Source organism: Phaenicophaeus curvirostris, chromosome 7, assembly GCF_032191515.1.
Source record: "Phaenicophaeus curvirostris isolate KB17595 chromosome 7, BPBGC_Pcur_1.0, whole genome shotgun sequence".
Taxonomy (NCBI): Eukaryota; Metazoa; Chordata; class Aves; order Cuculiformes; family Cuculidae; genus Phaenicophaeus; species Phaenicophaeus curvirostris.
This window is the reverse complement of record NC_091398.1, coordinates 40778617-40806116: the sequence shown is the minus strand read 5'-3', so window position 1 is coordinate 40806116 and position 27500 is coordinate 40778617. Positions and strand designations below refer to the sequence as shown.

The 27500-nt window shown below is 49.6% G+C and overlaps 1 protein-coding gene across 7 annotated transcripts in view; it reads right to left on the bottom strand.

The window, feature by feature from the left end:
• The window catches only part of FMNL2 (formin like 2), a 121988-nt gene that overhangs the window by 22920 nt on the left and 71568 nt on the right, over window positions 1-27500 (bottom strand). For all 7 annotated transcript variants that reach the window (XM_069861668.1, XM_069861664.1, XM_069861667.1 and 4 more), the window contains exons 3-10: window positions 27145-27225; window positions 22627-22703; window positions 22088-22171; window positions 19423-19575; window positions 11239-11347; window positions 9947-10023; window positions 7700-7793; window positions 212-286 (exon numbers count right to left, since the gene is read on the bottom strand). In XM_069861668.1, the coding sequence (XP_069717769.1) occupies window positions 212-286; window positions 7700-7793; window positions 9947-10023; window positions 11239-11347; window positions 19423-19575; window positions 22088-22171; window positions 22627-22703; window positions 27145-27225 (750 nt within the window). The remainder of the gene's footprint in view (window positions 1-211; window positions 287-7699; window positions 7794-9946; window positions 10024-11238; window positions 11348-19422; window positions 19576-22087; window positions 22172-22626; window positions 22704-27144; window positions 27226-27500) is intronic.

The following is a 27500-nucleotide window of genomic DNA, read 5'->3' as shown; positions in this document are numbered from 1 at the left end:
CTTCGCTGGGGCACAAGGTATGTCTTGAAGAGAACTGAATTGAACAGAAGCCAAAAATGAAATGCACATCATGTAGTTTGGGCTACGAAACAATTGTATTATGGTCATTTCAGGCCAAGGATCAGAAGGCAGAAACATCTCTGCCTACAACAGCAGGACCAGATACAGTGAGCACTGAAACCCAAGGCTGCTGGTGACAAAGAGCACTCACCATGAAGTCTATGTTGTTGTCTTCATTTCGGAAGTGCTCCATCAGCTTCTCGAAGCGCTGTTTCTCTCCACACACCTACCAAAGAATCACCACGCATTTGTTAAACCACAACTTGCAAGAGAGAGCATCGAAAACATTTTAAATGCAGCTTATCTGCTTGCTCCAAACCTCCTCATCCAGGTTTCCTCTCTCGTTAAAAATCTTCTTCATGACAAATCTGGCTGAACATGAACAACTGCACCGCAAAGCTAAGGGTCACACAACGCTCTGAAATAACTCTTGGTGTCTCTTCTCCCCCTAAAAATCCAATGATGTCCACTGATGGTATGAACGTATGCATTCACTGCTCCTCTGGGCCTCCCCACCCTCACAGGAAATCATTTCTTCCTAAGACCTCATCTCAATCTCCCCTCTTTTAGCTTCAAATCATTACCCCTCGTCTTCTCCCTGCAGCAGAGTTGCACGAGGCTGTGCCACAGGACTACACGGCCCGTCTCACAGCACAGAACTGGCTCTCCACTGCACTAGCGTGTAATTAGGAAGAAGACCAAATTACAGGGAGAGAAAACTGAATTATCACTGGCTAAACGAGGAGAGAAATACATCAGGATAGGTATCAGAAAGACAGAGCCGAAATACAGGGGTGTGGGCAGGAAACACAAGCAACTCAAGGGAGAAATAAGATCTAAGATAGTGCAGGTCTCAGGATGTTGTTTGTATCTTATTCCTTCGGCAGCTTCTCTGGCACGGCCCTGCTTTTCTCAGCTCACAAATGCTCTGGATCAATCCCCATTAACATCACAAAGTATTAAGTAAGTTGGACAGTGAAAGGGAGCAGAGGAGAGCACCAGAAGATGCATCCATTTCCCCATCCTCCCCACTCGGTAAGATCATTCCTCCCCCTGCAATCAGGGTAGTTTTCCATCCCCCCCATCCACCAAATGCCTAAAAGCTGCAGGAGATGGTGCCCGGCAGCCGTCCCAGCGAGCCCGACATCCCAGCACAGTCAGGCAGGACGTGACAGGGACACTGCCAGGTGGGAACCAGAGCATCTGCTCTTCAGAGGAGGGCAACAAACCTGGTGAAGGGCCTGGAGAACAAGTCATATGAGAGGTGGTTGAGGGACCTGGGGTTGTTTAGCCTGGAGAAAAGGAGGCTGAGGGGAGACCTCATCACTCTGCAGCTCCTGAAAGGAGGTTGTGGTAAGGTGGGTGCTGGGCTCTTCTCCCAAGTAACAAGTGATAGAATGAGAGGAAATGGCCTCAAGTTGCAATAGGGCAGGTTTGGATTGGATATCAGGAAATACTCCTTCACCAAAAGGGTTCTCCGGCACTGGCAGAAGCTGCCTAGGGAAACAGTGGAGCCTCCATCCCTGGAGGTGATTAAAAGACGAGTAGAGGAGGTGCTTAGGGATCTGGTCTAGTAGTTGACAGGTATGGTTGGACTCAATGATCTCAAAGGTCTTTTCCAACCAAATGATTCTACGATTCTATCTCCACACCAGACAAGCATCAACCAACACCTCACTGTTTCTCCATGTGTAGGACCAGGAATTATTTCATCTTGAAGAAGCTCAAGTTTATCAAGCATGCAGCAATATGACCTATTCCAGTCACCTACCATGAGGCTTGCGAGGAACCCTCTTACCAAGGGCCCATCAGAAGCCCTCCCAGCAGGGTGTAGCCTGCAGGCACATGGATTTGCTGCACACCCATCTCAGGACACACAGGCTTCCAAGCAGGAGCAACACACCCTTAAGGAGGAAGAGATGAAATGCTGCAAAAAGGCCAGCCTCTGTCAGGAAAAGCCAAAGAGAAAACCAGAACCTGGACGAGTTTCAGGAACCTACAGGCACTGCAAGGATCAAAGGCAGCAGCTGCCCGCCAAAGTAATTTGATTTTGGAGGCGTATGCTGGGCCAGATCCAACTCCTGCTCAAAGCAAACCTGAGGAACCTTCTCCTTCACTGCACCACAGGCTGCTTACATGCACTCATCCCTACGTTATAGAATCACGGAATGGTTTGGGTTGGAAGGGACCTTAAAGCTCATCCAGTTCCAACCAACATGACAAATGAACGAAGCAGAATCGTAGAATCACAGAATCACAGAATGGTTTGGGTTGGAAGGGACGTTGAAGATCATCCAGTTCTGACCACCCTGCCTCGGGTGAAGTAGGCACATCTCAGCGTGGAGCTCTGAACACTTGTGTCTCCCTTGAACCCACTTCAGAACAAACAGAGCCGATTTAAACAAAATCCTGTCTTGTGGAACCAAACATAGCAATGGTGCATACGACTCCTCAACAACAAAAGCCAGAAGGACGGATTTCTGGGAATCCTAATGTAAACTGTTCCACATGGCTGGGAAAAGCTGACCTAAACAACTCCGAGCCATTTCTGGCTGACTAATTAAATCAGGGAGCAACCCCAAGCGGCAGAGCCCCTCAGAGCATTGCCAGTCCCGGGATGCGAGCAGGCCTGGCTGGGATGTGGTAGCTGATAGCAAGAGGGAAAGAAACAACCACCTGCGGCTTTCAGTGGCCGCTCGCTGAGATTTCACCTCATCATCAGATGAGTCAGCGCTGGGAACACGCGTTTCAAGAGACAGCAAGCTGACTTTCACCAAATGATATAATTTATCCTGGAAGATTAAAGAGAGGGGAAGCGTAGATGAAGGCTACAGCCAGAAGATTGGCCAAGATCCAGGGCAAACGCTGAAATCAAATCCCACCACACAAAACCATCTGTTGCCATTTCTATTTGCATAAATTCCCGAGGTCTGTCATTTGGGAGGATGGCTGGGACCAGGGAAGGCTGCTCTTTCTTTTATTAGCGTGATTCTGTGGAAGGAGCAGGACCGAACGGGTTACCACAGCTATAAAAACCCTCTGTCTCTACTTAGGCTGTGCAAAACATCTTTTTAGGTTGCATTAAGCCCACGTCATTCTAGAAGAACAATGTGGCTTTATGGAAAACCACCCACAAAGGGTCCTCTCTCTGGGTGCTGATGGAGTGAACCCATCACAGATCTGTTCCAGAGGCACAACCCAAGCCTATAAGGGAGGACCTGTTATGAAACATTACACCCACATCCATCCAGCAATGCTCTTGGGTCACACAGTTCACAGCCAGACCACCTGAAGTTCAACACCAATAACCCTGGCACTGCTGGGTTACTCTGAGATGCTCCAGAAAGGCAACCTGGGTGACAGCAAAGGACCTCAAGGCCAGGTAGGATGGGGCTTTGAGCACTCCGATCCAGTGGGAGGTGTCCCTGCCCACGGCAGGGGGTGGAACTGGATGGGTTTTGAGGTCCCTTCCAACCCAAAGCATTCCATGATTCTGCTCCGGAAAACCTGAAGATGCTTTCATGTGCAGTGTCCAATGGAGAGTGAAAATCCAGGCTGATGGAAGCACATCCTTCATCCTCCTACCTCATCTAAAGCGTCACTTTGTTTTGCTGGAGAACGGAGCTTGTAACTAAACCTCTCCACAAGCAAACACAGCACTTCCATAAGGAGATGGCAGCGAATGTCAGGCTTTGGAGCCACAGCCTGTTGGCCAACGGCACAGAACACATATTAGGAGACACAGCTGCCAGACCACTACCTCCTCCACATCTGGAGGACTCCTAAGCTCCTGAGATGTAGTGCCTCATCTAGGAACTGCCTATGGCACCTGTCTCAATGCCAGGGTCCGTCTGTCAGCACAGCAGGGAGAGAGAATGACAGCTCTGAGCCTTTGTTCAGAGAGAAGCCCTCAGTAAGCTCACCAGCTCACCAAACAACCTGTGCCAGGACACAGGTAATGTCTGCTGGCCCCCAAATCCATACAGAACATTAAATCATTCTGGCTGCTCTTACACTTGACACAGTCTGACATGGCAAAGGCAGCCAAGAGTGACCTCAAAGCAGGGAAAACAATTCCCAGAAGGACGAAACCTAAACTTCAGCAAAGGCTTTGTTTGCATTACAGGGCATTTTCGGTCGAAATGAGCACCTCCCACGTGTCGCTCAAAGGTTGTCCTAAGCCGCTCCCTCTTTCAATAACCTTTGAGTTCTGTAAGCGGTAGCGCAGTCCCACCGCGAATCCTCGCTGTGTCCACGAGCGCAGCCCCTGTGGATGTGCCGGTATAAACAGCCTGATGGATACGCAACCCAAAAAATTCCTGGGACCCTTTGTGAACCTCTTTTCTCCTGTCTGTGCTCCTTTGTCTGGCGGCACAATGCCGGCTTTCTCTCCCCCACAAGAGCCCACTGTGGTCAGCAGATCCCACCGCTGGCGAGCAGCGCTCCACAGAAACACTTTGTTTGCGCTGATCCTGCTGACATTTTTGCGCTTTGCTGAAGAACAAAAAAATCAGTTTTCCCTTAAGTTACTGGTTAAATAAACAGTTATTTAATACTTACCAGGTTAAAACACATTTTCCTTCTATACCAGCAGGGTTAAGGCACTCTCAAAACACCACTGAAGTGCAAAAGACAACCAATGTATTTACATTTTCCAACACTGTTTCTTCTAGTGCTGAGTTATTATAATGGCCCGTAAGAATAATTCAGAACGGTTTTCAGTGCCACCATTCATTATTCAGATGGAGAAATCTGACTCTGAATTACGCCTTGTGAAAACCGAGGGCTGAACAATATTGTCTCACTTGGCCGGGGTGAGAACTGATGGAGCTGGACAACGAGGTTCATTTGCTGCGCCCCCGCCTCCCAGCTCGCTGCCCAGCGATGAGGATGGAGCCAGACTTCAGCTCGGCTTAACTCCTAACCAGGAGATGTGAGGGGACTGCAACTCCTCTCACCTGCCTGATATTTCCAGCAGCAAACATAAATCAATTAGAATAGTCTTGGTTATTCTCATGTTCTTGTTCTCAGTACTGTAAAAGCTTCTTCATCTTCATTTTTCATCTTAGAGAAGGCTCTGGGGAGACCTTAGAGCAGCTTCCAGCCCAAAAGGGGCTCCAGGGAAGCTGGAGAGGGGCTCTTGGTCAGGGAGTGCAGGGATAGGATGAGAAGAACGGTTTTGAGCTGAAAGAGGGGAGATTGAGATGAGATCTTAGGCAGAAATGTTTTGCTGTGAGGGTGGGGAGGCCCTGGCCCAGGCTGCCCAGAGCAGGGGTGGCTGCCCCATCCCTGGAGGGGTTCAAGGCCAGGTTGGATGGGGCTTGGAGCCCCTGATCCAGTGGGAGGTGTGGGACTGGATGGGCTTTGAGGTCCCTTCCAACCCAATCCATTCCATGATTCCAGCCAGTATCAACTGCAGTAGAACATTTCCTAGGGAATTCACTCTTGACATACAATTGTACTGGAAGCATCCAGTCAATTGTACTGAAAATTAAAAGATCCCTCTCTCCATCCACAGACTCTCATCAACATGAAAACATCCTTCCTTGATGAGGTAGCAACGAACAAAAGCATTTCGATTATGGGGAGATCATAGAATCATTGAGGTTGGAAAAGGCCTCTAAGCTCATCCAGCCCAGCCCCACCATGCCTGTTAAACCATGTCCCCAAGTGCCACATCTACACGCTCCAGGGACGGTGACCCGACCCCTGCCCTGGGCAGCCTCTTTCAGTGCTTCACCACTCTGTCAGTAAAGACGTTTTTCCTAATATCCGATCCAAACCTGCCCCAGCACATCCTGAGATGTCAGTGACAGAGCAAGGGTAGCTTTGGAACGATGCTCGGGTTGGGTGGTGAGCGAGCGGCACGTGGTTTTGCCATGGTTTCAGGAGCAGAGTCTCCACCCGGTGTCTGTTCCGATGGCCACGGGCCCGTTCGCTGGGACAGCGAGGCGCCTCAGCTCCTGCACAACGCGCCTTTGCGAACTCAAACAGCAACTCCAGGGTTCAGTAAGGGGAGCAAACAAAGAAATAACAGCAAACCGAAGTTCCATTGTTGGCAGTAGAAGACGGCAGATTAATTCTCCATATACCCACACACGCAATCCCACTATTAAAATGAATTAACTAACTATAAGCATGAGGAGCATACATCTTATTTTCCAACAGCGCGCTCAGCCTGCTTCAATTTAAATAGGGCACAAGCTCATAGCATCTGGTCTGTGACCCTTGGAGCCCCCCTGAAGCTGCCTTCAGGCTAAATCCATTCTCGTTTTCACCCCCTGGCACTCTGCTCAAGTGCATTTGCTTGTCCCACAACACAAATCCCAGGCAACTTGGATAAAACCGTGTAGCCAGTTCCCACAAAGCCATGGAAACAAGCACAAAGGGCTGGGAACACGGCTAAGGAAGCCCATGGCAAGCGGGTAAAGGCAGGAGCTGTGGCCATGACGAGCCAGCCAAAGCTGCCCTATCCCACTCAGGCAGAGCTCGCTTCGGTGCAAGGAGCTGGGAATAAGACGTGGGTGCAAACAGACCCAGCGGCAGCCCAGAAGGCATCAAGGAGATGAGGGAATAGGCAAACGTCCCAGCTATTCCTGTGGGCTACCTGTGGCACAACAGCGACAGAATCAGAAAATAGAAACATGGAATCATTAAGACTGGAAAAGCCCCCTGAGCTCATCCAGTCCAACCATGTCCTGAAGCACCACATCTACACCGTTTTAGAACCCCTCAAGGGATAGAGACTCTACCCCTGTCCTGGGCAGCCTCTGCCGGGGCTTCACCACTCCATCAGCAAAGACATTTTCCTAACATCCAATCTAAATCTTCCCCAGCACAACTTGAGGCCATTTCCTCTCATCCTACCACTTGTTACATGGCAGAAGGGACTAGCAACCACCTCACCACAGTGCCCTTTCCAAAAGCTGCTGAGAGTGATGAGGTCTCCTCTCAGCCTCCTCTTCTCCAGGCGAAGCAGCCCCAGGTCCCTCAGCCACTCCCAGAACCCCTGGGCTCCAGACCCTTCCCAGTTCTGTTCCCTTTTCCAACCCCTCAATGTCCTTCTTGTACTGAGAGGCCCAAAAGTGAACACATCAGGGTTGCCCTACTTGACCCTGTTGGAATAACTGTATTAACTCATCAGCCAGTGTTTCATCACATACACTTGATTTTCTAATTTCTTCACAAATAACATTTCTACTCGTAGTAAACCCGGGAATTTTGCATTTCAAGGGCTTGTGTAAATGGCTCCAATACCAGGAGATGTAATACACTGCTCCTGGTTGTTGTATCTAAGAACATACACAAGTGCCCAGAGACAGAAGAACCGGAGTGAACCTCTCAAGATCTCTATGGATTTTCCACTTCAGGGATGCAACGTGACTGACCAAAAGGTACAGGGAAAGATCCAGAGTCTGGATTAACCTTGTTGAGATTACAGCTCTTTTAAACAAAAGCGCACAAAATGATGGCATCATCACTGTTTGATTCTTTGCAGCTCCAAGCGACTTACGGAAAACCTGCAGTTGGTGGTCAATTCTTACTTTGGGAAATTCAGCTGAAGAAGAAAGCTCAGCCATTGCCATATAAAGGAATTACCGACACGCGCATCAAATCCTACTAAAGCAGAGTAACATACCTCCTTGAAGTTATCGAACGCAGATAAAATGATCTCATGCCCTCCTCGGACGAGGCAAACCGCTGCTAGAAGTTCTAGGACAAGGGCCTTTGTCCTGCAAAGAAAATAAACCACGACAGTAAACTACCCTGCGATGATCCATCTTCTTTCTACCTGCTTCCAAAAGGGATGTGGAGACACTGGGAGACGAAGTTTGCACCCCGTGTATTTGTAATCTCTTGTAAACCTGCAAGATGTACAATGCTGAGCATCAGCTGATCCAGGGGATTTTGGCTCTCCCAGGATCATGCAGTTTCCCCCCATTTTAATGCTTCTCAAAACATGCAAAAATTGAAATCGCAGAAATCCAGCGGAAATGCAAGCAAACCGCTGGCAGCTGCGTAACTCTGGAAAGGCAAAGCACAGCAGCCCTGGGCTCCTGCAGAGCTCACCAGCACAAACCCAGCGAGGTGGCAGTGCCACGAGGGCCTGGACCAGCCCACATCAGCCACTGGTCAGCTGGCTCCACCGCATCGCAGCCCATCACCTCAGCCCGGCTCCTAACGAGTCTGCTTCTAATTCCAATCTTAGCAGGCACGCCGGTGTTGTGTTGGGGGCTGGACTTGATCATCTTAGGATAGGAATGGTTGGACTCGATGATCCGGCGAGTCTCTTCCAACCTGATTCATGATTCTATGATCTTAGAGGTCTTCTCCAACCTTCCCAATTCTATTTTTCCTGATATAAATCTGAATTGTTTTCTACCATAATTTGCATTATCCATAGCCACAAAAAGAAATGAAGACGTGGTTCACTCGAGCAAACGAAGGACGATGCCTTAGCACGTCTTTCCCCTCCTGAATCAGAAATCTGGACGACTGATTGACAGCAGTGCTAACACAGGCGGATTCATGAGAGAAGAGAACAGATCACTGAAAGAAAAGCATGCGACAGACTCGGTATAACTCTAAATAAATAATCCCCAGCGCTTCCTTACAGGGTTCACACCAGGCAAAAGCACCAACTGACCCTCAGGGCCAGAGGAGCTCTGAGCAGAGAGTAAAATCATGCAGACACGGATGAAATTAGTCTCATGCCAAAGCACTGACTCAAACCAGATGTTAGAGAAAAAGAAATACCTTTTGGCTTGCAAAGTGTCAAGGTTATCTTTGGAAAGCAGATAAAATGTTCACTTTCCTAGGAAATGTTAAACGCATCATTTTCAATTCTTACTCATCGTTTCCTTTTTTCCAGCCACAAGAAGACAATCCAAGCTCTTTGGATCAAGAGTTTCTTGCTATGGCTCTTCAGTACCATCCCCATGGGTGGGCTACGACCCGTGCGTGTGGGGAGAGCGATCGAGCTCCGCGAGCAGAGAGCCCCGGGGCTTGACCAGGTCTCCGATGCTCACCCGCCCGCTGCTTGCGCCTCAGGGGAGGGGACGGGGAGAGGACAGGGACGGCTGTGTCGGCGGCATCCACTGGGGCACAAGCCAAGACCACACTTACACCCTGATTTCCAGGCACAGGACACCAAAACCGATAAAAACACTCAACTTCCCACATTCGCCCCATTTAGCCTAGGCTTGCTGACTTGGGGCTAAAGAGAAGAATGGGATGAAGCACCTCCTATCACCAGGACGAGGCTTCAAGCAGTGCACTGTAAGGCAAGTGGACAGCCCGAGCAAAGACTATATTTACACACACAGTGTGCCACCTAGTCTTGTCCCACCCCCTGCTTTCACCATCGGCAATGTCAGATTTGGTTTCGTGAGACATGCAAGAGGGCTGAAGCTCCAGGCGCTGCTGGAAGCAGCCACCAGGGTCACCCGGGGTGTGGGGAGAGGAGGGGACGCAGCCTCGCAGCCCGTGCACCTACATCGCTGTGCCCCAACACCCCAACACGGAGCAGCACCCCAAGTCTCTCACAAGGGAATTCCAACCTCAGGACCCCTCAGACAACAGCTGCTTAAGCAGATTTTCCCGTTCTTTGGGAAAATCCCGTGCTCCGTTGCTCATTACCAGCAGGGTTTTCTCTGCACTACGATACAGCTGGAGTGCTTATGCAGCAAATTCCCAGCTGGAGAGTCGGCGGCTCCTGAAACCGTGGAATTAGATGGCAACTGCTCATCTGTCTGCACTGTAACACAGACTTAATCTGAGTCAGAAAGGAGATCGAATTTAGCTACTGGTCTGTGCACATAAATCCCTTTCCGTGAGCTCTTTCCTTACCTACCTGTTAAACTCTCTAAAAGCAAGAGCAGCCTACCTGGGGTTCTTGTTGTTCAAACTTAGTGCAATTTCGTTAACGGCGTGGGGGTGCGACATGACCATATTGAATCCGTACTGGAAAGAGAAGAGGAAAGCATTGCTTCAGTTATGAGACTGAAATTATCATTTTTAAAACCCAACATTTCAGTTTTGAGACTGAAATGATTACTTTCGAATCCCAGCAAATTACAGGCCTCTGAGCAGGCCTGTAAAGCAAACACAATGCCGCCGGGTTCACCACATCAGCCAGCACATTTCCATCCACCACCGTGCCCAGCAACCTCTCTGCCACTAACGGTGTTGAAAGTCTTTGGTTTGGCCATGTCAGCCAGCAAAGAGGGGTCCAAGAGCTGCTCCTACACCACTGCCAACCCCTTTGCTCGTCATTTCCTCCCTCCAAGCCCTTTTTATTCTGACAGCCAAGCGTGGCATTTGCTTTCTAAAGAGGAATTTGTGATTCAGCTGCCAAAATCCCTCCTGTGCCAGCACGCACGCTCCCCAGGAGCGACTGCAGGATGCAGATACTCCACGAGAACTGAGAGGTTTGCTCACCAAAAATGAGAATGGAACTGCTTTGGGAAATGCTGTATTGGTTATTAGCACAAGACTGTTGTGTGCAACCTTCCTAACCAAGCTAGGATAAACCTCATAGACCTCATGCAGCCAATATTCCCATGGGCAGAGTTCACAGGCTGATAGAAATAACCTCATATGACCACACAGCTCATAACAAAGGTGTTCACCACAGCCTTTCTTTGAAGCACCTAACTTTCAGCTGTTACCGTTCCAGCACAAAACCCCAAGCCTCTGAAGCTCCCTGGGCTTGCAGGGAGCATTTGCCACACGACCCCAGAGAAAAGACACTCATGCAAATAAGATTAGCTGTGCTCTAGTTTATTCTTTGACACGCGGGATTTGCAGTTGCCTTGTGATAAACACATAATAAGAGCGAACGCTTGGGTTTTTCCTTCCGCGTGTAGCTCTGATGTTTCCTAAGTGTTAACACTGAGTTCTGAGACAAATCAAACTTCAGTTGTGTAGCTGCGTGTCTAAAAAGTGACCCCAAACTGAGCCCAGCACTGCAAACGGGGCCAAGATGCACATGCCCTGGTCTCCCTGTGTCTTCCTATCTCTACTAAATCACCCGCTCAGATACACAAGGACTGTGCTATATTGCTCCTCAGCTTCACCCCTTAAAGGATTTAAGCCTTTGCATCAGTTTTATGGTAACAATCTACCCCTCCCAACAACAAATAGTGATGCGATCCCAAAGAACGAGAAGGGAAATACCTGGTAATTCATTATGGCCCGTAAACACATGATGCAGACGTGAACATCGTCTTTTTTACTCACTAATCTGGAATTCTTTAGCGTTCTTCTGCTTGGCAAGGTGTTATACCTGCAAATAAAAACAGCTCTCATCAGTCACAAGGTGATTTTTAGGTGGCAAGAAATATTCTGCTGGGTGAAAACCTCTCAGTTCTGCAGAGCATACAATGACCAGACAATACACACGCAAATAAAGCAAAGCAAAGCTCCCCAGGTGCCTGCTGGCTACTGCTGGCCACCACTGCCCAGCCCAGGGCCAGCACAGCCCAGGAGCTGCCACACTGGGCCCTTCCAACCCTTTGGGGCTGTTCTGTGCAGAGACAGGAGTTGGACTCAATGTTCTTTCAAGAGGACGGTCTGAGAGAGCTGGGGTTGTTCAGCCTGGAGAAGAGAAGGCTGCAGGGAGACCTTAGAGCAGCTTCCAAGACTGAAAGGGGCTCCAGGGAAGCTGGGGAGGGGCTCTGGATCAGGGAGGGCAGAGAGAGGATGAGGAGAATGGTTTTATGCTGAAAGAGGGGAGATTGAGATGAGATCTTAGGCAGAAATGTTCTGCTGTGAGGGCGGGGAGGCCCTGGCCCAGGCTGCCCAGAGCAGGGGTGGCTGCCCCATCCCTGGAGGGGTTCCAGGCCAGGTTGGATGGGGCTTGGAGCCCCTGATCCAGTGGGAGGTGGAACTGGATGGGCCTTGAGGCCCTTTCCGACCCAAACCATGCCCTGATTCTGTGATCCTTGTGATCCCTTCCAACCTAGGACCTTCTATGATTCCAGTCGGAGCAGCCGATGCCGGCAGCCACGGCACAGCTCCAATGGCTGGTATCTCCACCTCTCCTGGCATGCAACGGGGGAAGAACGCTCCATGGCCAAGCACTCCAGAGCTTTTCCATGCTCCACACACGAGCAATGGCACAGACTTCTAATGAAATCGAACACCCGTAGGCGTCAGCAAATGTATTAATTCCCACTGCATCTCATTTAAGAATGGTGCCTCTCTTCTGTTCTGCAGCTGAGCTTCCTGAAAGCCCTCCAAATTATCAGAGGATAATACAGCCCTCAGGAACTTTCCTCAGAACAGAGGCATTAATTATTTTAATTGTCACCCCTAACCGATAAATCAACCTTGAATTCAATTAAATAAGTACACGGAATAAACGCAAAGGGAAATCTTTAAGGCTGTCATTTCTACGGCACAGTAAATGAAAACCACATTTTGGCTTTTCCCAAGACACTGTTTATTTTCCTTACGAAAAAACAGGCTTCCCGAGCCGAGGGTGGGAAACCGGAGACGAGGAGACGGCTGCCAGATGAAATACATACACATTCTTGCATAGGTGAAACCAAATAAGCAGTGAGAGGATTATGGTCAAGAAACAATGTTGACAGTGATGCACCAACTGCTCCAATGGGTCAATGGTCCCCAAGGTGCCACCAAGCTGCCCTCGCGAATCCCAGAACCAGCGCATCACACAGGACAAGCCCTACTCAAATCGTGAAGCCACTTCAGCTGTGCCATCGACACAGAAGGTCTCTGTGCAGGCTGCCCTGAGCAACCCCAGCCAGCGGATCCGTAGGCGATGCTGTCAGTGAAGGTGAAAGGTGGTGCCTAGGGCTGAAAAAACACATTATCCACCCTGCTCCCCCAATTTATGCCATGGAAACAGCCCAGAGAGAAGATCTAAGCCCCATCCAACCTCATGTTGAACACCTCCAGGGATGGGGCAGCCACCACTGCTCTGGGCAACCTGGGCCAGGGCCTCTTCACTCTTATTCTGAAGAATTTCTTCCTAAGAACTCATCTAAATCTTCCCCTTCCAATTTAAAGTCATTCCCCCTCATCCTATCGTTACAGGCCCTTGTAAAAAGTCCCTCCCCAGCTTTCCTGGAGCCGCTTTCAGCACTGGTTCTCCCTGGAGCCTTCTCTTCTCCAGGCTGAACAACCCCAACACTCTCAGCCTGCCCTTGTACAGGAGGTGCTCCAGCCCTCACGTCATCTCCGTGGCCTCCTCTGGACTCGCCAGGCTGGATGGGGCTTGGAGCCCCTGATCCAGCAGGAGGTGACCCTGCCCACGGCAGGGGTGGGACTGAATGGCTTTGAGGTCCCTTCTGACCCAAACCATTCCATGATACTATGATTCTATCATTTTTGGGGATCACTTAGGAGAGGGCATGTGTTTTCAGCCCACCCAGCTCATGGAGAGCCGCTCTCCGGCTTCAGCAGTCACTTCCCTTTGCTTTCATTTTCCAGGAGCGCCGAGATGAAAGAAACCCCCGAATTCAAAGCAGAATCCACTCAAACTGCTTTTTTCCCCCCCAAATACACGAACGCATAAATCAGTTCATGGCTCTCCAGGCGGATTTTGGGTTTGTGGGAAAGATGACCTAGTTTTGCTGGAGAATATTAAGTGGTTAAAGCATGGGAGCCGGGTTTTGGGGATCGGATCCGAGGAAAGGCACAAGCTGTGCCTTGGAGGAACAGCACAGGACCTTGCTGCTCCCCAGGGCTGTCCCGCCTGGCTCCAAGCCCCCACCAGCACTTTTGATGTGATGCTGCACCTCACCTGAGCTCCAGGACATTGTCCTGCTGCTCCTGGTGGGAATAGGGCTGGCAGGGAGCTCCAGCCAGGGCTGCGTCCCCCACACAGTCCTCCAAATTTCCCTTCCTGAGACAGAAGATGAGCAGTGCAACCTTTAACTGGGATCCCTACACTGAATCTGAACTGGGAAGCGTGGAAGCACCACCAGTGTACATTATTTTCCTTTAAATTTTAAACAAGCAGAGTAATTAGATCTTTATCTTGTCACTGATAGAGGGGAAAAAATCCTCCTCAGTGCCTGGTGTATCAGGATTTCAGGATGTCTTTAGACAAGACAGAGTTTTGTCAGCTGTAACAAATGGGAAGACGTCTCTTTACACTTACAGAAATTGAACACAGAGCCAGGATTTGGGTTTTCCAGCCACTTGGGGGTAAAGGAGAAACAGAATTGGTGAGCAAGGATGCTCTGCAATGCAACAGGAACATGGAATCTTCCTAGGCTGAGAGGTGCTCTCCTCATCCCCTGTGGGCCTCTCTGGACACCAAACCAAAGCCCAGCTCTGCAGAGCAACGCAGACATCAGACAGAAGGTTTGAGGTGAAGATAAGAGATGGTATTCACCTCTTCTAAAGAAGTGGGAAAGACCCACAGAAACCCAGCAAGGGCTGCAGGCATCCTGTGTGGCACCAGCTGCCTGCGGACACGAAAACTGCTGCTTTGAAGCCTGCAGATGTTCACTTGGAGGATTCTCGTGCCAGTGATCAGCCCAGTAGGCACAGTCAGAGGTACCTGGTATGTTCTCTTAGAATCACGGAATCATTAAGGTTGGAAAAGACCTCTCAGCTCACCCAGTCCAACTGTCAGACCAAACCCACCGTGCCTGCTAAATCATGTCCCAAAGTGCCACAACCACACGTTCTTTGAATCCCTCCAGGGATGGAGACTCCACCTCTGCCCTGGGCAGCCTCTGCCAGGGCTTCACCACTCTGCCAGTAAAGACATTTTTCCCAATATCCAGTCTAATCCTCCCCAGCACAACTTGAGACCCTTTCATCTTGTTTCATTGCTTGTCACTTGGGAGCAGAGCCCAGCGCCTGCCTCACCACAACCTCCTTTCAGGAGCTGCAGAGAGTGATGAGGTCTCCCCTCAGCCTCCTCTTCTCCACACTGAACAGCTCCAGGTCCCTCAGCTGCTCCCAGAACCCCTGGGCTCCAGCCCCTTCCCTGCTCCGTTCCCTTCTCCAGACACGCTCCAGCCCCTCAATGTCCTTGTAGTGAGGGGCCAAACCTGAACCCAGGATTCGAGGTGCGGCCTCACCAGCGCTGAGTACAGAGGGAAGATCCCTTCCCTGCTCCTGCTGGCCACCCATGGCTGATCCAAGCCAGGATGCTGCTGGCCTTCTTGGCCACCTGGGCCACTGCTGGGTCATGTTCGGCTGGTTTTGACTAACACCCCCAGGGCTTTTTCCACCAGGCAGTTTTTCAGCCGCTTTCCCCAAAACCCAAGCTGATCCCAGCTCTGAGGGCTCTGTCCCTGCTGCACGCCCCACTCCCTGCTCTCTCCGTGGAGTTCTTCCTGCCTTCCCCACCATCCCACATCGGTGGTGAGTTACTCAGTGATACCATCAGCGACATCCAGAGCCCAAACCCTCTGGCTCAGAGCTCCCACCCGCATGAGTTTACGCTTAGGCTGAGAAACGGGTGCAGAAAACACAGTGGAGAGCTGCAGTGCAGCAGAAAGCTCTCTAGCACACATGGGGTTCTGCCCTAGATTTCAATCGCTTCCCTTTCACAGATGCAAATTTCTTCACACAGACACAAATGCCAAGAATTAATGAGGATTCTTTGTACAGAAACTCTCCTACTGCACACTCTAAGGCTGAAGACGTTCTCTACGTTAGTTGGAATCTCAACGACCCCTGGTGTGATTTGCTCCTTCCTTAAAGGCAGGGCAGACCGGCGGTAGCGCTAACGCCTCCCTTTTCACGACGTGAGCCAAACCAGGGGGGATGATCTTCTCCTGCTTTTATTCCATTTCTTGCTAGCAAACACTAGGCTGCTCCAAGCATCTGGATGAGTTGTTGGCTTCGATTTCCTGTCTGCTGCAGGTCAAAGATTGTGTCACCACGAGTATATTTATCCTGGTAATGAAATGCAGATGGTTCCTCTTTTAGTTCCTCTGCCCCTCCTTTAAAGAAGAACTGTAAAACCGTACATCTGAGAAGAGCCGAAACAGAAAACCCAGCCATGTGCAAGCTCCCGCAGCGTGTAACGCTCTCCTCCTGCAGCCACCAGCGCTGGGGATGGGATGGCACACGTGGGAGGGAGCTCCTTCACAGCTCCGAGCCTTTCCTGCTGCAGGGAATCCCGCAGGAATCGGTCCCTTCCAACCCAAGCCATTCTGTGATTCTACAATCTCCTCCAGCTCCCCCAAGACATGACACCCCACCAGCACTGAGCAGGCTGCGTGAACAGGGGCACACGCTGCATCAGAGCTGATCAATGCCCACCCAAGGTCCATAAACCATGGCATTCAGGTAGAGGAACCAGGAGAATCACGAGAACAACACCCAACTGCACGCAGAATGTGCTAAATTAGCAAGGATCTGACCAAAATTACAGCCACGAAGGTAGCTGGTGGCCCAGCAATGGAAGTGTTGATGGCAAAGTCCAACCCACTGCGGCGTAAGGAGCTGGGCCAAATCTGAGGTTAATTACTGGATGCATTCAGAATCCATTCATGGGTTAAGATACGTTAGCCCAGCTCACTCGCTCATTATAGACTCTCGTTAGGGATTTTGAAGAAAGAAATCAAGTTTCTCAGTTCAATCCACATAAAAATTGAAGGATTCGACTCGGAAAAAACGAATTTCCAACGCGCTGGGACAACACAAAGTCCACATTAATATTTATCTGACAGGAGAGTACGACTCTCATGTGAAAGTGATGCTCTTCATCCCCAAAGAAGCAGAAACGAAATCCCCCAAGGTTCATCCCCATTTTTATCCTCCTGCCCTCATTTTGGTGTTTGCTTCCCAACTCCCTGTGCTTCCTCTAAAAAAAACCCCCTGTCAGTTGCCAAGGAAACCCAGTGAGCAGGGAATTGGCAGGGTTTAGCAGCACTGAAATGAGCTACGGGGAGGCAGTGAAAGCCACAATTGGGAACGGGCAGCCTTGGCCACGCAAACCGAGAGCCTCCGTGTCCACGTCACCGCCGGCTGCGCTCACACCACACCACACATGTCCTGGCCAGCAAGAGAACTGCTCCCTGCAACGAGCTGCATCGTCTGCAAGCGTGTGAGGGGTATAAACCTGCTAGGGTGGCTCTGTGCTTCTCTCTTACTCCTTTTGCAATTATTAAGTGTGCACACCACACATCAGCTGGGACCACGAAGGGTTCCGAGGGCTACAGCAGGTTTACTGCTATTGAACCCTGGAGAACCAGTGCCAGAACCTGCCAGACAGGCACCAAAAATGAGAACAACAAAAAAATGTGTTCAAATTGGCAGGAAACACTGCCTCCCGAATCTTCTTGCTGAAGGAATCCAGGCCAAACCTGTTCACATTTCTCTTGCTGCTACGGTGCAGCAGGGATGAGCCCAGCTCCTGAATTTTAAATGGTCCTGTTAAGATTAATCATGGAATGGTTTGGGTTGGAAGGGACCTCAAAGCCCATGCAGTCCCATCCCTGCCATGGGCAGGGACACCTCCCACTGGATTAGGGGCTCCAAGCCCCATCCAGCCTGGCCTTGAACCCCTCCAGGGATGGGGCAGCCACCCCTGCTCTGGGTCACCTCGAGACTTCACTCGTATCCAGAACTGGCACAGAAATGTCGTACAGAATTGGCATCTTTGAGTTGTGTTTTTTCAGTAGCTGAGGACTGCATGTATTAAAGAAAGTAGAAGCTAAAAGCAGGTGAGAAGTTTTTAAGAAGTATTTTTTTTTCGTGTAATTAGTGAATAACATGCCCTGCCCATGGGCTTTGAGGTGCCTTCCAACCCAAACCATTTGGTAATGCTATACTCATAACAAAAAAGAAGTAATAAGATGGATGATGACTACAGGCTCTATTTCTTTGGTATGAAACTAATAATGCTATTTGCAATGAGATAAAGGAAACCAGTATCTTGTTTCAAAGCAAAACACAGATTATTCACTCCTCAAAAATCCCACTCTATGGACTCTAACTACACTTTGATGCTATAATGCAACAACCACAAGTTGTGGAAGCTGAAAAATCCCCGCGATGCTCCGGCGGTCGCTACACCACGATGTCTGATCACTAGGTTATACGGCGTGGGCAGCGTTGGCCGCGCGGTTCCGTGCCCGGCACAGCCCGTGCTGCGTGGAAGCTCGCCCATGGGACTTACGAGATTTTCCGACTCGAAGCCTCATCAGCAGAGCGCCAAGCGAAGCCGCTCCAGAGGCAGCCGGCTGAAAAGCAGCTCTGGAGGCGTTTGAACGGAAGGTGCTCGGGCAGAGGAACCGATCTGATGGCTCGGGAAAGGCGGATGAGAGCAGAGGAGCGAGGGATGCAAGGGAGAATGGGAGGAGAACACGGGAAAGAGGGAGGGGAAGGAAGGAAACAAGAAGGGAGATGATGAAACAAGAAAAAAAAAAAAGGTAAGGAATAAAGGGGGATGTGATAAAGGAAAAAGCATGGAAGGAAGGGAAGAGAAAAAAATGTAAGAGACACCTAACGTATACCTGAGTTACGCATTTCTAGTGTAACTAATCACAAGCGTTCCTCCCAAAGACAGAGAAAATCAAGACAGCCTCCTGCAAGCACCAGGCTCCATCACTTCTCTGTCATTGAAGAGCAAAGAAAACAAAAAACACTAACAAAATACAAAAATCAACTTGTTAGGTGGTTTTGCTGCTCTGCACAGCCTGTATCCCTACCAGAATCGCGTGCCTGAGGTCTGTGAACAGCATCTTCCAGGCACCACAGCCACTACCACCCCGGTTGTGGTGGAAGGCGCTCGCTTTAGAACCCAAGAGCCAACATTATTATCGACTGACAACCCAAAACTGCACCTCAGCTGGAAGATGTAGGAAAAAGCTGCAAGTCCTCAGTGGCTCCATCGTTTTTGGACCCCTTTGTGCTCCCAGCACTATGTAAGAAAACTCCACAGAAGCCAAATAGAGCAGATTTCAAGGGTGTAAGTAGGCTTTTAAAGCAAAAAACTATTGTTTATAGCAGCATGGAAGTAGCTAGAGGAGACCTTTTCAGACAAGACATGAGACTGGAGCCTCAGACTGGCTGATTTCATGGAAATCCTGAGACGCTCTTTGGTGAAGGAATTGCTCTGTGCAAGCCACACTGTACCTGATGGAAACGTGTCGTGCATCCTTAGACCATTTTGCCTCAAGGAAGGGAGGCAGCGGTGTTGTTTTCCCTTCCTCAACTGCTGTGTAACGCTGCCCCGTGTTGTTAGCTTAGCGCTTCTTTCCACCTCAAAATTACCAATATGACACATGTCCTTTATTTGTCAACCCTACGCTGTGGAAAGAGGGAAGATGAACCATATTCTAACTGGAAAAACCATGCTGCTACTTCTCCCTGGGGCTCTCGCTGTTTGCAGGTCACTCGCTGCCTCATCGAAGGTCTTACCGTAAGGTCGAGTGTCTGCCGGAGCGGGAGATGCTGTTGCCAACTGGTGAGGGCAGATTGCTGCCTCTGTGCAGGTCCTCGATAGATCGGCTCCAAGGTTTGGACTTGTCCATCGAGTTTTCCACGTTGTTCTCCAAGCTTTCAAAGTCAAACCTGAAAGGAAACAGAAATTCCAATGCTGGGTTAGACAGAAAAGATGCACAACGTGCTTCCCTTCCCATCATTTTCACAGAATCATAGAATCGTTTGGTTGGAAAAGACCTTTGAGATCATGAATTCCATCCATCCCTGTCCACAACTAAACTAGATCCCTCAGCACCTCATCCACCTGTCTTTTAAGCCCTCCAGGGATGGGGACTCCACCACCACTGTGGGCAGCCACTTCTAGTGCCCAATAACCCTTTCAGTGAAGAAATTCTTCCTGATGTCCAATCTGAACCTGCCCTCGTGCAACTTGAGGCCATTTCCTCTCGTCCTATCACTTGTTACTTGGTTGAAGAGACCAACACCCATCTCTCTAGAACCTCCTTCCAGGCAGTTGCAGAGAGCAATGAGGTCTCCCCTCAGTCTCCTCTTCTCTAGGATAAACAACCCCAGGCCCTTCAGCCACTCCTCATAACGCCTGTTCTCCAAAGTCATTTTATTAGGTCTCAAAAGATTGCAAAAAGAAAGGAAGAAAGGGAAGCAGGCCAACTTGACTTGTGCTGCCATTCAGCATGAGCTTCAAGAGCACAGGGCAGCAAACGTGGACCTTGAAGAGCTACCTAGTGTTGTCCTTCAATATCCCATCTCGATGTCCCCTCTTGCAGCTCAAAACCATTCCCTTCATCCTCTCCCTGCACTCCCTGACCCAGAGCCCCTTCCCAGCTTTCTTGGAGCCCCTTTCAGCACTGGAAGCTGCTCTAAGGTCTCCCTGCAGCCTTCTCTTCTCCAGGCTGAACAACCCCAACTCTCTCAGCCTGGCCTAGTACAGGACGTGCTCCAGCCCTCGGATCATCTCTGTGGCTTCCTCTGGATTCATTCCAACAGCTCCATGTCCTCCCTCTGCTGAGGACTTCTCATATTTTACAGATTTTCTCTGATTTCTGACTCCTTGCCCATTTTACTGTTGCTTCAAGCAGAAACTGGTTGTTCCCCTTACAGCTTTTGAGGTTATTACTCATGTTTACCACGTTAGAGGGGAAAAGCCCAGCCAGCAAACTTGCACACATTTGTATGATTTTAGGAAGAAAGCCTTTATCCAAACACTTATTTTTGCTGTGCAGTTTTTTCCAGCAGTAGTAACATTTTAAAGCATATAATTTTCCTTCATTAATTTTATTGCAATTCTATCAAATATCTCTTTTCCGCACAATGATGCACAGACGTCCAATTGCATCTTTTCTAAAAACAAAATACCAACTCTACTCAGCTCGAGTCCCTGACTGCAACAGCATCTTAAACCACTTCTTTTCATATGGTTTGATACAAAAATCTACTCCTACAACATCCTGAAATGAAAGCCCACAGGGAACATCAGATCCTCAGCTGAACATCTCTTTCAAATTGTGTGATAGAACAACTAAGGAAAGCTGGTATTTTCCCAATTTATTTTAATAGAGCACATTTAATGATTTATTACCTAAACCACTAAACCTGGCTCCAAACTAACCAGCTGTCAACTGCAAAAGCCTGATTTTCAGCCTTCCCAACATGCAAAATCACCTAGAAATCCCTCCTTGTTGTCTTGCAGCACATTTGCTGCACAGGGTGTCGACACTCAGCTTGCCAGGAGCCCTGTGAGAAGCGGTTCACGTGTGAACGTTGCTATAAACACTTGTCAGCAGCATCATGATTCCTTGGGGACAGGTTCTAATTGCAAATCTATTTCTAAGGAAGCCTACATGGTTCTGCACACATGGTGAATGGTTTTGCACTGCACCAGAGACTGACAGAGCTGAAATATTAGCCAGAAATAATCATAAGGTCTAAACTTCAAAGAATCATGGACTGGTTTGTGTTGGAAGGGACCTCAAAGCCCATCCAGTCCCACCCCTGCCATGGGCAGGGACACCTCCCACTGGATCAGGGGCTCCAAGCCCCATCCAACCTTGCCTTGAACCCCTCCAGGGATAGGGTTCCCCCTCCTCCTATCCCTGCACTCCCTGATCAAGAGCCCCTCCCCAGCTTTCCCAGAGCCTCTTTCGGTACCGCAAGCTGCTCTAAGGTTTCCCTGGAGCCTTCTCTTCTCCAGGCTGAACAATCCCAACTCTCACAGCTTGGCTTCGTACAGCAGGTGCTCCAGCCCTTGGATCATCTCCATGGCCTCCTCTGCACTCACTCCAACAGCTCCATGTCCTCCCTGTGCTGAGGACTCCAGAGCTGGATGCAGGGCTCCAGGTGGGGGTTTAGGCTCTTTGCAATGCAGCATGTTATGACCCCACAGTTTTGGTCCAACACTGCCACTTTCTGTGCTCTAATCTATGGTTGGACTTGATGATCCAAGAGGTCTTTTCCAACCTGGTGATTCTATGTACACAGTGTTTTTCTGAGCTACTACCAGGAAAGCTCTGCTCCCGGGAAAGCTGAGCATCAGATCCAGCACCTGTCTCTCGTGCTCTGCAGAGAGGGCAGGATTCCTGCTTTGCCTCCCAAGCCCAGAGAGTACCAGGCGTGTCTCACTTACGTGACCGCATACTGTGCAAACGACAAGTACTCCACCAGAACATCCAGGCCTTTGTTCTCTTCATTCAGGAACTCCCTGACCCATCTGTTAGAAAAATCAGTAGACATAAGATCATTTCATGAGTTGGTGCAGTTACTGGAATTCTTGTGAGATGAACTAGAGACAAATCCAGTGCAGGAAAGGTTGTGCTGCTCAGCAATGCTTTTTAAGAGGAGTTCTAAAAATTGCAAATTATTATTATAAGAACTTTAAAATAGAGTCCTTTAGAGGACTTCACAAACGTCCTGCAACCAGCTTTTTTCACAGAATTATTGAATGGTTTGGGTTGGAAGGGACCTCAAAGTCCCACCCCTGCCATGGGCAGGGACACCTCCCACTGGATCATGGGCTCCACGCTGGCCCTTCACCGAGCCCTCCAGGCTTTAGTGATCCATCAGGTGCTATTGCTGCTTGGCATGCAAGGAGATATTCTCTCAATAACATCCATTAGGAGATGATAAAGAAGAAATCTTAGAGCAGAGGGCATCAGGAATGCTTACCCAATGTGATTTGTTCTTAAAGAAATTTCCAGTTCTCGGAGCACTTGAGTAGACTCTTGGACTCGTCTTCTGAATTTCTGTAATGGAGTGAGCAGGCAGAAATACCAATTAGCCTCATGCGATGCTATTAACCGAATCAACATCTCACATAATGCGGACTGAATAAATAAAACATTAAGGTTAACCAAGAACCTCTCTAAACGCGGCAACAACAGTTGGGCAGGCAGCAAAAACCTGTGCAAAAAAATAATGGCTGTTCCTATTCAAGTTTTGGAGATCCTAGGACTAAGAATCATAGAATCACAGAATCCCTAGGCTGGAAAAGACCTTTGAGATCATCAAATCCAACTGTACCTGTACACTACTAAATCACATCCCTAAGTACTTCCTCTACTAAGTTTTTAAATATCTCCTGGGATGGGGACTCCACCACCTCCCTGGGCAGCTGTTCCAGTATATGAGACCCCTTTCAGTGAAGAAATTTTTCCCGATGTCCAACCTGAACCTGCCCTCATGCAACTTGAGGCCATTTCCTCTCATCCTATCACCTGTCACCTGGGTGGAGAGACCAACACCCACCTCTCTACAACCTCCTTTCAGGCAACTGTAAACAGTGATGAGGTCTCTTCTCAGCCTCCTTTTCTCCAGGCTAAACAGCCCCAGGTCCCTCAGCTGCTCCTCATAACCCTTGTTCTCCAGCCCCTTCCCCAGCTCCGTTCCCTTCTCCGGACATGCTCCAGCCCCTCAATGTCCTTCTTGGAGTGAGGGACCCAGAACTGCACCCAGGATTCAAGGTGTGGCTCCAGCAGTGCTGAGTTCAGGGGCACAATCACTCCCCCAGTCCTGCTGCCCACACTGTTTTTGATACAAGCCAAGAATAAAATTAAAAGAAAATGAAATGCCTGCAGATAAATAAACATTTCTTTCCAACATGAGATTTGGTTTAGTATCAAACCCTCTGTTGAGAACGACAGCTTCTGGGCTCCCCTCTCAGCCTAGTGCTTCCATCTCACTTTCACAACTTCACACCCACACTGGGCACATGCTGTGATCCCTGTGTCATCATCAAACCTGCAACTTCGAGCAATAATAAAACACAACTGCTGCCATCTGCACACTTTAATTAGTCATGCACGCTACTTACTTGTGCTGTGAAAAGGCTGTAAAATAGTAGAAATAAAACAGAGCAGAAAGGAGATGAGGTTTGGTGTCATCTCCATACAGCAGGAGAAAGGGTGACCTGTCAAAACGCCCCTGGGACACGGTGAGAGCCCCTTGTCACCCATGGCTCCAATTAGGCCTGTATCCATGTTCAGGATTGGCCTGACCCAGGTGCAAGACCTTGTCCTTGGCCTTGTTGAACCTCATGAGGTTCTCACAGACCCACCTCTCCAGCCGGTCCAGGTCCCTCTGGATGGTAATGTAACAAAACAGTTGCATACGTGATTCTAGAGCAGTTGTTTTGCTAAATCCTTACTCGTGACCAAGGTAAATGAGAGCAGAAGAGGATGGACACTGATATCAATCTTGGAACTGCAGTACTTCGTGGCCAACGTGGTCATCCCTGACCACACAGAGACTTGATGTGTTTGGAAAGGGCTTACACAAGTCCAAGAGGCAAGCTATGCTGCTGCACGCTGAATACTAGGGGGAAAAAAGGGTTTGTCCTCATTGCACCACAATAAACCCACAATAAAATCAAGGGGACTGCTTGGCAGTTAATAATTCTCCTGAGTTCATTTATTAAGGTGAGGCTGTTGAAACGACAGGATCTACCTCGCCTTGCTGACCTAGGTGAAAACCATTGTCTGCTTTTTCCAGCAGGGTCTGATCGCACGCTAGTTCACCCCGCCGGCTGGCTCGAGGCGAGCCCAAACCCCAGCAGAAAACACCCCCGGCCGACTGGAAGAGATGTAAAGTCTTCGCAGACACAAGGCACAATTAATTTTTACAGGGCAAGAGGTAGCTGAGCTCAGCCACACGGCTCCTCTGGACTGCAGTTAATTAGCTCCACGTATAAAAATCCAGTGTTTTCTCTCCCAAGAGGGCTTACACAGGAAACGTATCCCCGACCTCTCTGAAAGTGAAGGTAGAACATCGATGGAGCATTGGCAGGCAGGGGTGGCAGAACAGAGCCACGGCCAGCATGGAGCCCCTGATCCAGTGGGAGGTGTCCCTGCCCATGGCAGGGGTGCAACTGGATGGGCTTTGAGGTCCCTTCCAACCCAAACCATTCCACGATGCTATGAAACAGGCAGCGTGTTCCCACGTGCCCCATACGGGACCAATTTCCCACAGCAGAGAGCAAGGAAGGGCTCCTGGAGCCTCCAACCTGCAATTTCTTTAAAACCATGTCATTTCAACACTTCCATTTCCCCGTTTCACAATTCAGCTCACACAAAAAGCAATCGGTTTCCTGGGAAGAGCCATTCCGACCCCAATTATAAGCTGAAACGCGTGCTTCACAGCAGCGTTTGGAGCCACCTTCTCCTGGCCATGCTGGGAACCAGCAGCAAAACCGCTGACACCCCCTCAATTCCAGCACTAATCCCAGTAATGTGAGCTCTCCCCACCGCACCGTGCGTCCCTCCAGAAGCCCATGTGTAAATCTTCTCATCCAGCAGCCCTGGCTGAGGAAAAGCTGCTGGTGAGACGGAATAACACAACAAAGGAGAGGAACTCGCTGGAGTTATTTTTAGTCTCCTTTGGTTTTGTCATTTGTCATGGGACTCCGAGCGGCATTGGGATAAGAAAGGCTTCAATGTGTGCCCAAACACTCAATGAATTTCAAAAACCCTTCAGGAGAGAAAACACAAAGACCCCTGTTCACCGTTTGATTAAAAAAAAAACCTATAATAAGCAACAGGCAAACGCAGGGGGTTGTGACTCAATGGTTTCCTCCTCGTCGTCACCCCTGACAAGAGCCGCGCTGTCAGAAGGCATCGCTGAGGCCTCGGACACGCTGGAAGCACTGGGGTGCCCAGTATCCACCCCTCGCGGGGACAAGGAGCCGCCCCCAGCCTGGAAGCCCCGTGTCAGGACCTGGATTTTACCGCAGGGCACCAACCTCGGCGAATTGTACAGCAACACAGAGCGGCGATTGTTGAGGTCGAGGCCGAGCCAGGCAACAGCAGGATCTGCTCTGCTCTCCCTGCCTCTGTTATTTTTGTAGAGGCTTTTATAGCTATCGGCACAGGATATGAGCTGATATCCAGAGAGGGTGAGCACCAGAGGTACCTCCAAACTGAATGGAGCTTTACTGTTACTCTACAAATCCAGAGGCCCACTGGAACAGTGTGGAAATAGCAGAGGCAGGCACAAACACATCCCAGGACAGAATCACAGAATGCTTTCAGTTGGAAAACACCTTTAAGATCATCAAGTCCAACCATCGATCCAGCTCTGCTAAGTGAATCACCAGACCATGTCCCCAAGGACGACATCTACCTGACTTTTAAACCCCTCCAGGGATGGGGACTCACCCACCTCCCTGGGCAGCCTCTGCCAGGGCCTGAGAACCCTTTCAGTAAAGAAATTCCTTCTGATATCCAACCTAAATCTCCCCTGGAGCATCTTGAGGCCATTTCCCCTTGTCTTGTCACTGGCTACCAGAAGCCGCGTCCAGAGATACATGATGTTCACATGAAAGGCCAAGGGAAGTGTCTGAGTCTTTTATGTGTGATTAACAGACTGTTTTGGACAAACTAATATGCAGAAGGATGGATGAGGCTCTGCCAGATAAAGACACCCCAACTTATGTCTTCATTTCTCAACCCAGAAACCATGGATGAGACTGCAGGTGAGAGGTGAACCCTACCAACTGCACTGAACTACTACACAAATGCCCCAAGAGGACTCAAACCTTCAACATCCCCTTCACATGGGAGGAAAATGCCACCCAACAGAGGTTTTATTCACCACCAGCACTGCCTGTGTGAGGAGTCAGACCTGGAGTACAGCTCAGCGAAAACTTGTCAGAGTATTTATTGAAGCTAAATCGTTAAATCACAGAATGTCCTGAGTTGGAAGGGACCTACAAGGACCATCGAGTCCAACTCCTGCCGCTGCACAGGACAGCCCAACATTCACACCGTGGGGCTGAGGGCATTGGCCAAATGCTTCTGCAGTATTGTCAGGCTTGGTGCCGTGACTGCTTCCCTGGGAGCTGTTCCAGTGCTCCACCACCCTCTGGGGAAGAACCTTCTCCTAACGTCCAACTGAGCTCTCCTCTGGCATCTTCCTGCCATTCCCTTGGGACTCAAAGATACTAAAATTAGTTGTTTCACACGTAAGAGTGCCCTTTGCTTTGCAATATCTGCTCTCTTTTCCACGCTGCAAAAAAACACTACAGCTTTCCAATTTCTTTTTGCCTCTCTCTGCAGTTTGTTTGACCTCTGAGACTCTTCTTGGAGACTCTTACAGGGCCCTTTACACAAAGGCAGGAAGGAACCCAGACCCCAGGACCATCCTCGCCTCGAGGAATGAGGGACAGGGGAGAGGAAACAGGACACTCCTCACCTTCCTGGTTACCGCCGGGTCCAGATAGCCCTTCAACTTCTGGATGTACGTGTGGGGAGGATTCTTCACTTGGAATCGTTCCTGCAAAGGATACAAGAACAAACATCAGCCGTTTTATAACATCTTCTGTATTTATTTACTATAGAAAATGCAAAAATCATAGCATTACAGAGTTATAGAATGGGTTGGGTTGAAAGGGACCTCAAAGTCCATCCAGTGCCACCCCTGCCATGGGCAGGGACACCTCCCACTGGATCAGGGGCTCCAAGCCCCATCCAACCTGGCCTTGAACCCCTCCAGGGATGGGGCAGCCACCCCTGCTCTGGGCAACCTGCACAGTTTGTATTCTGAGAGCT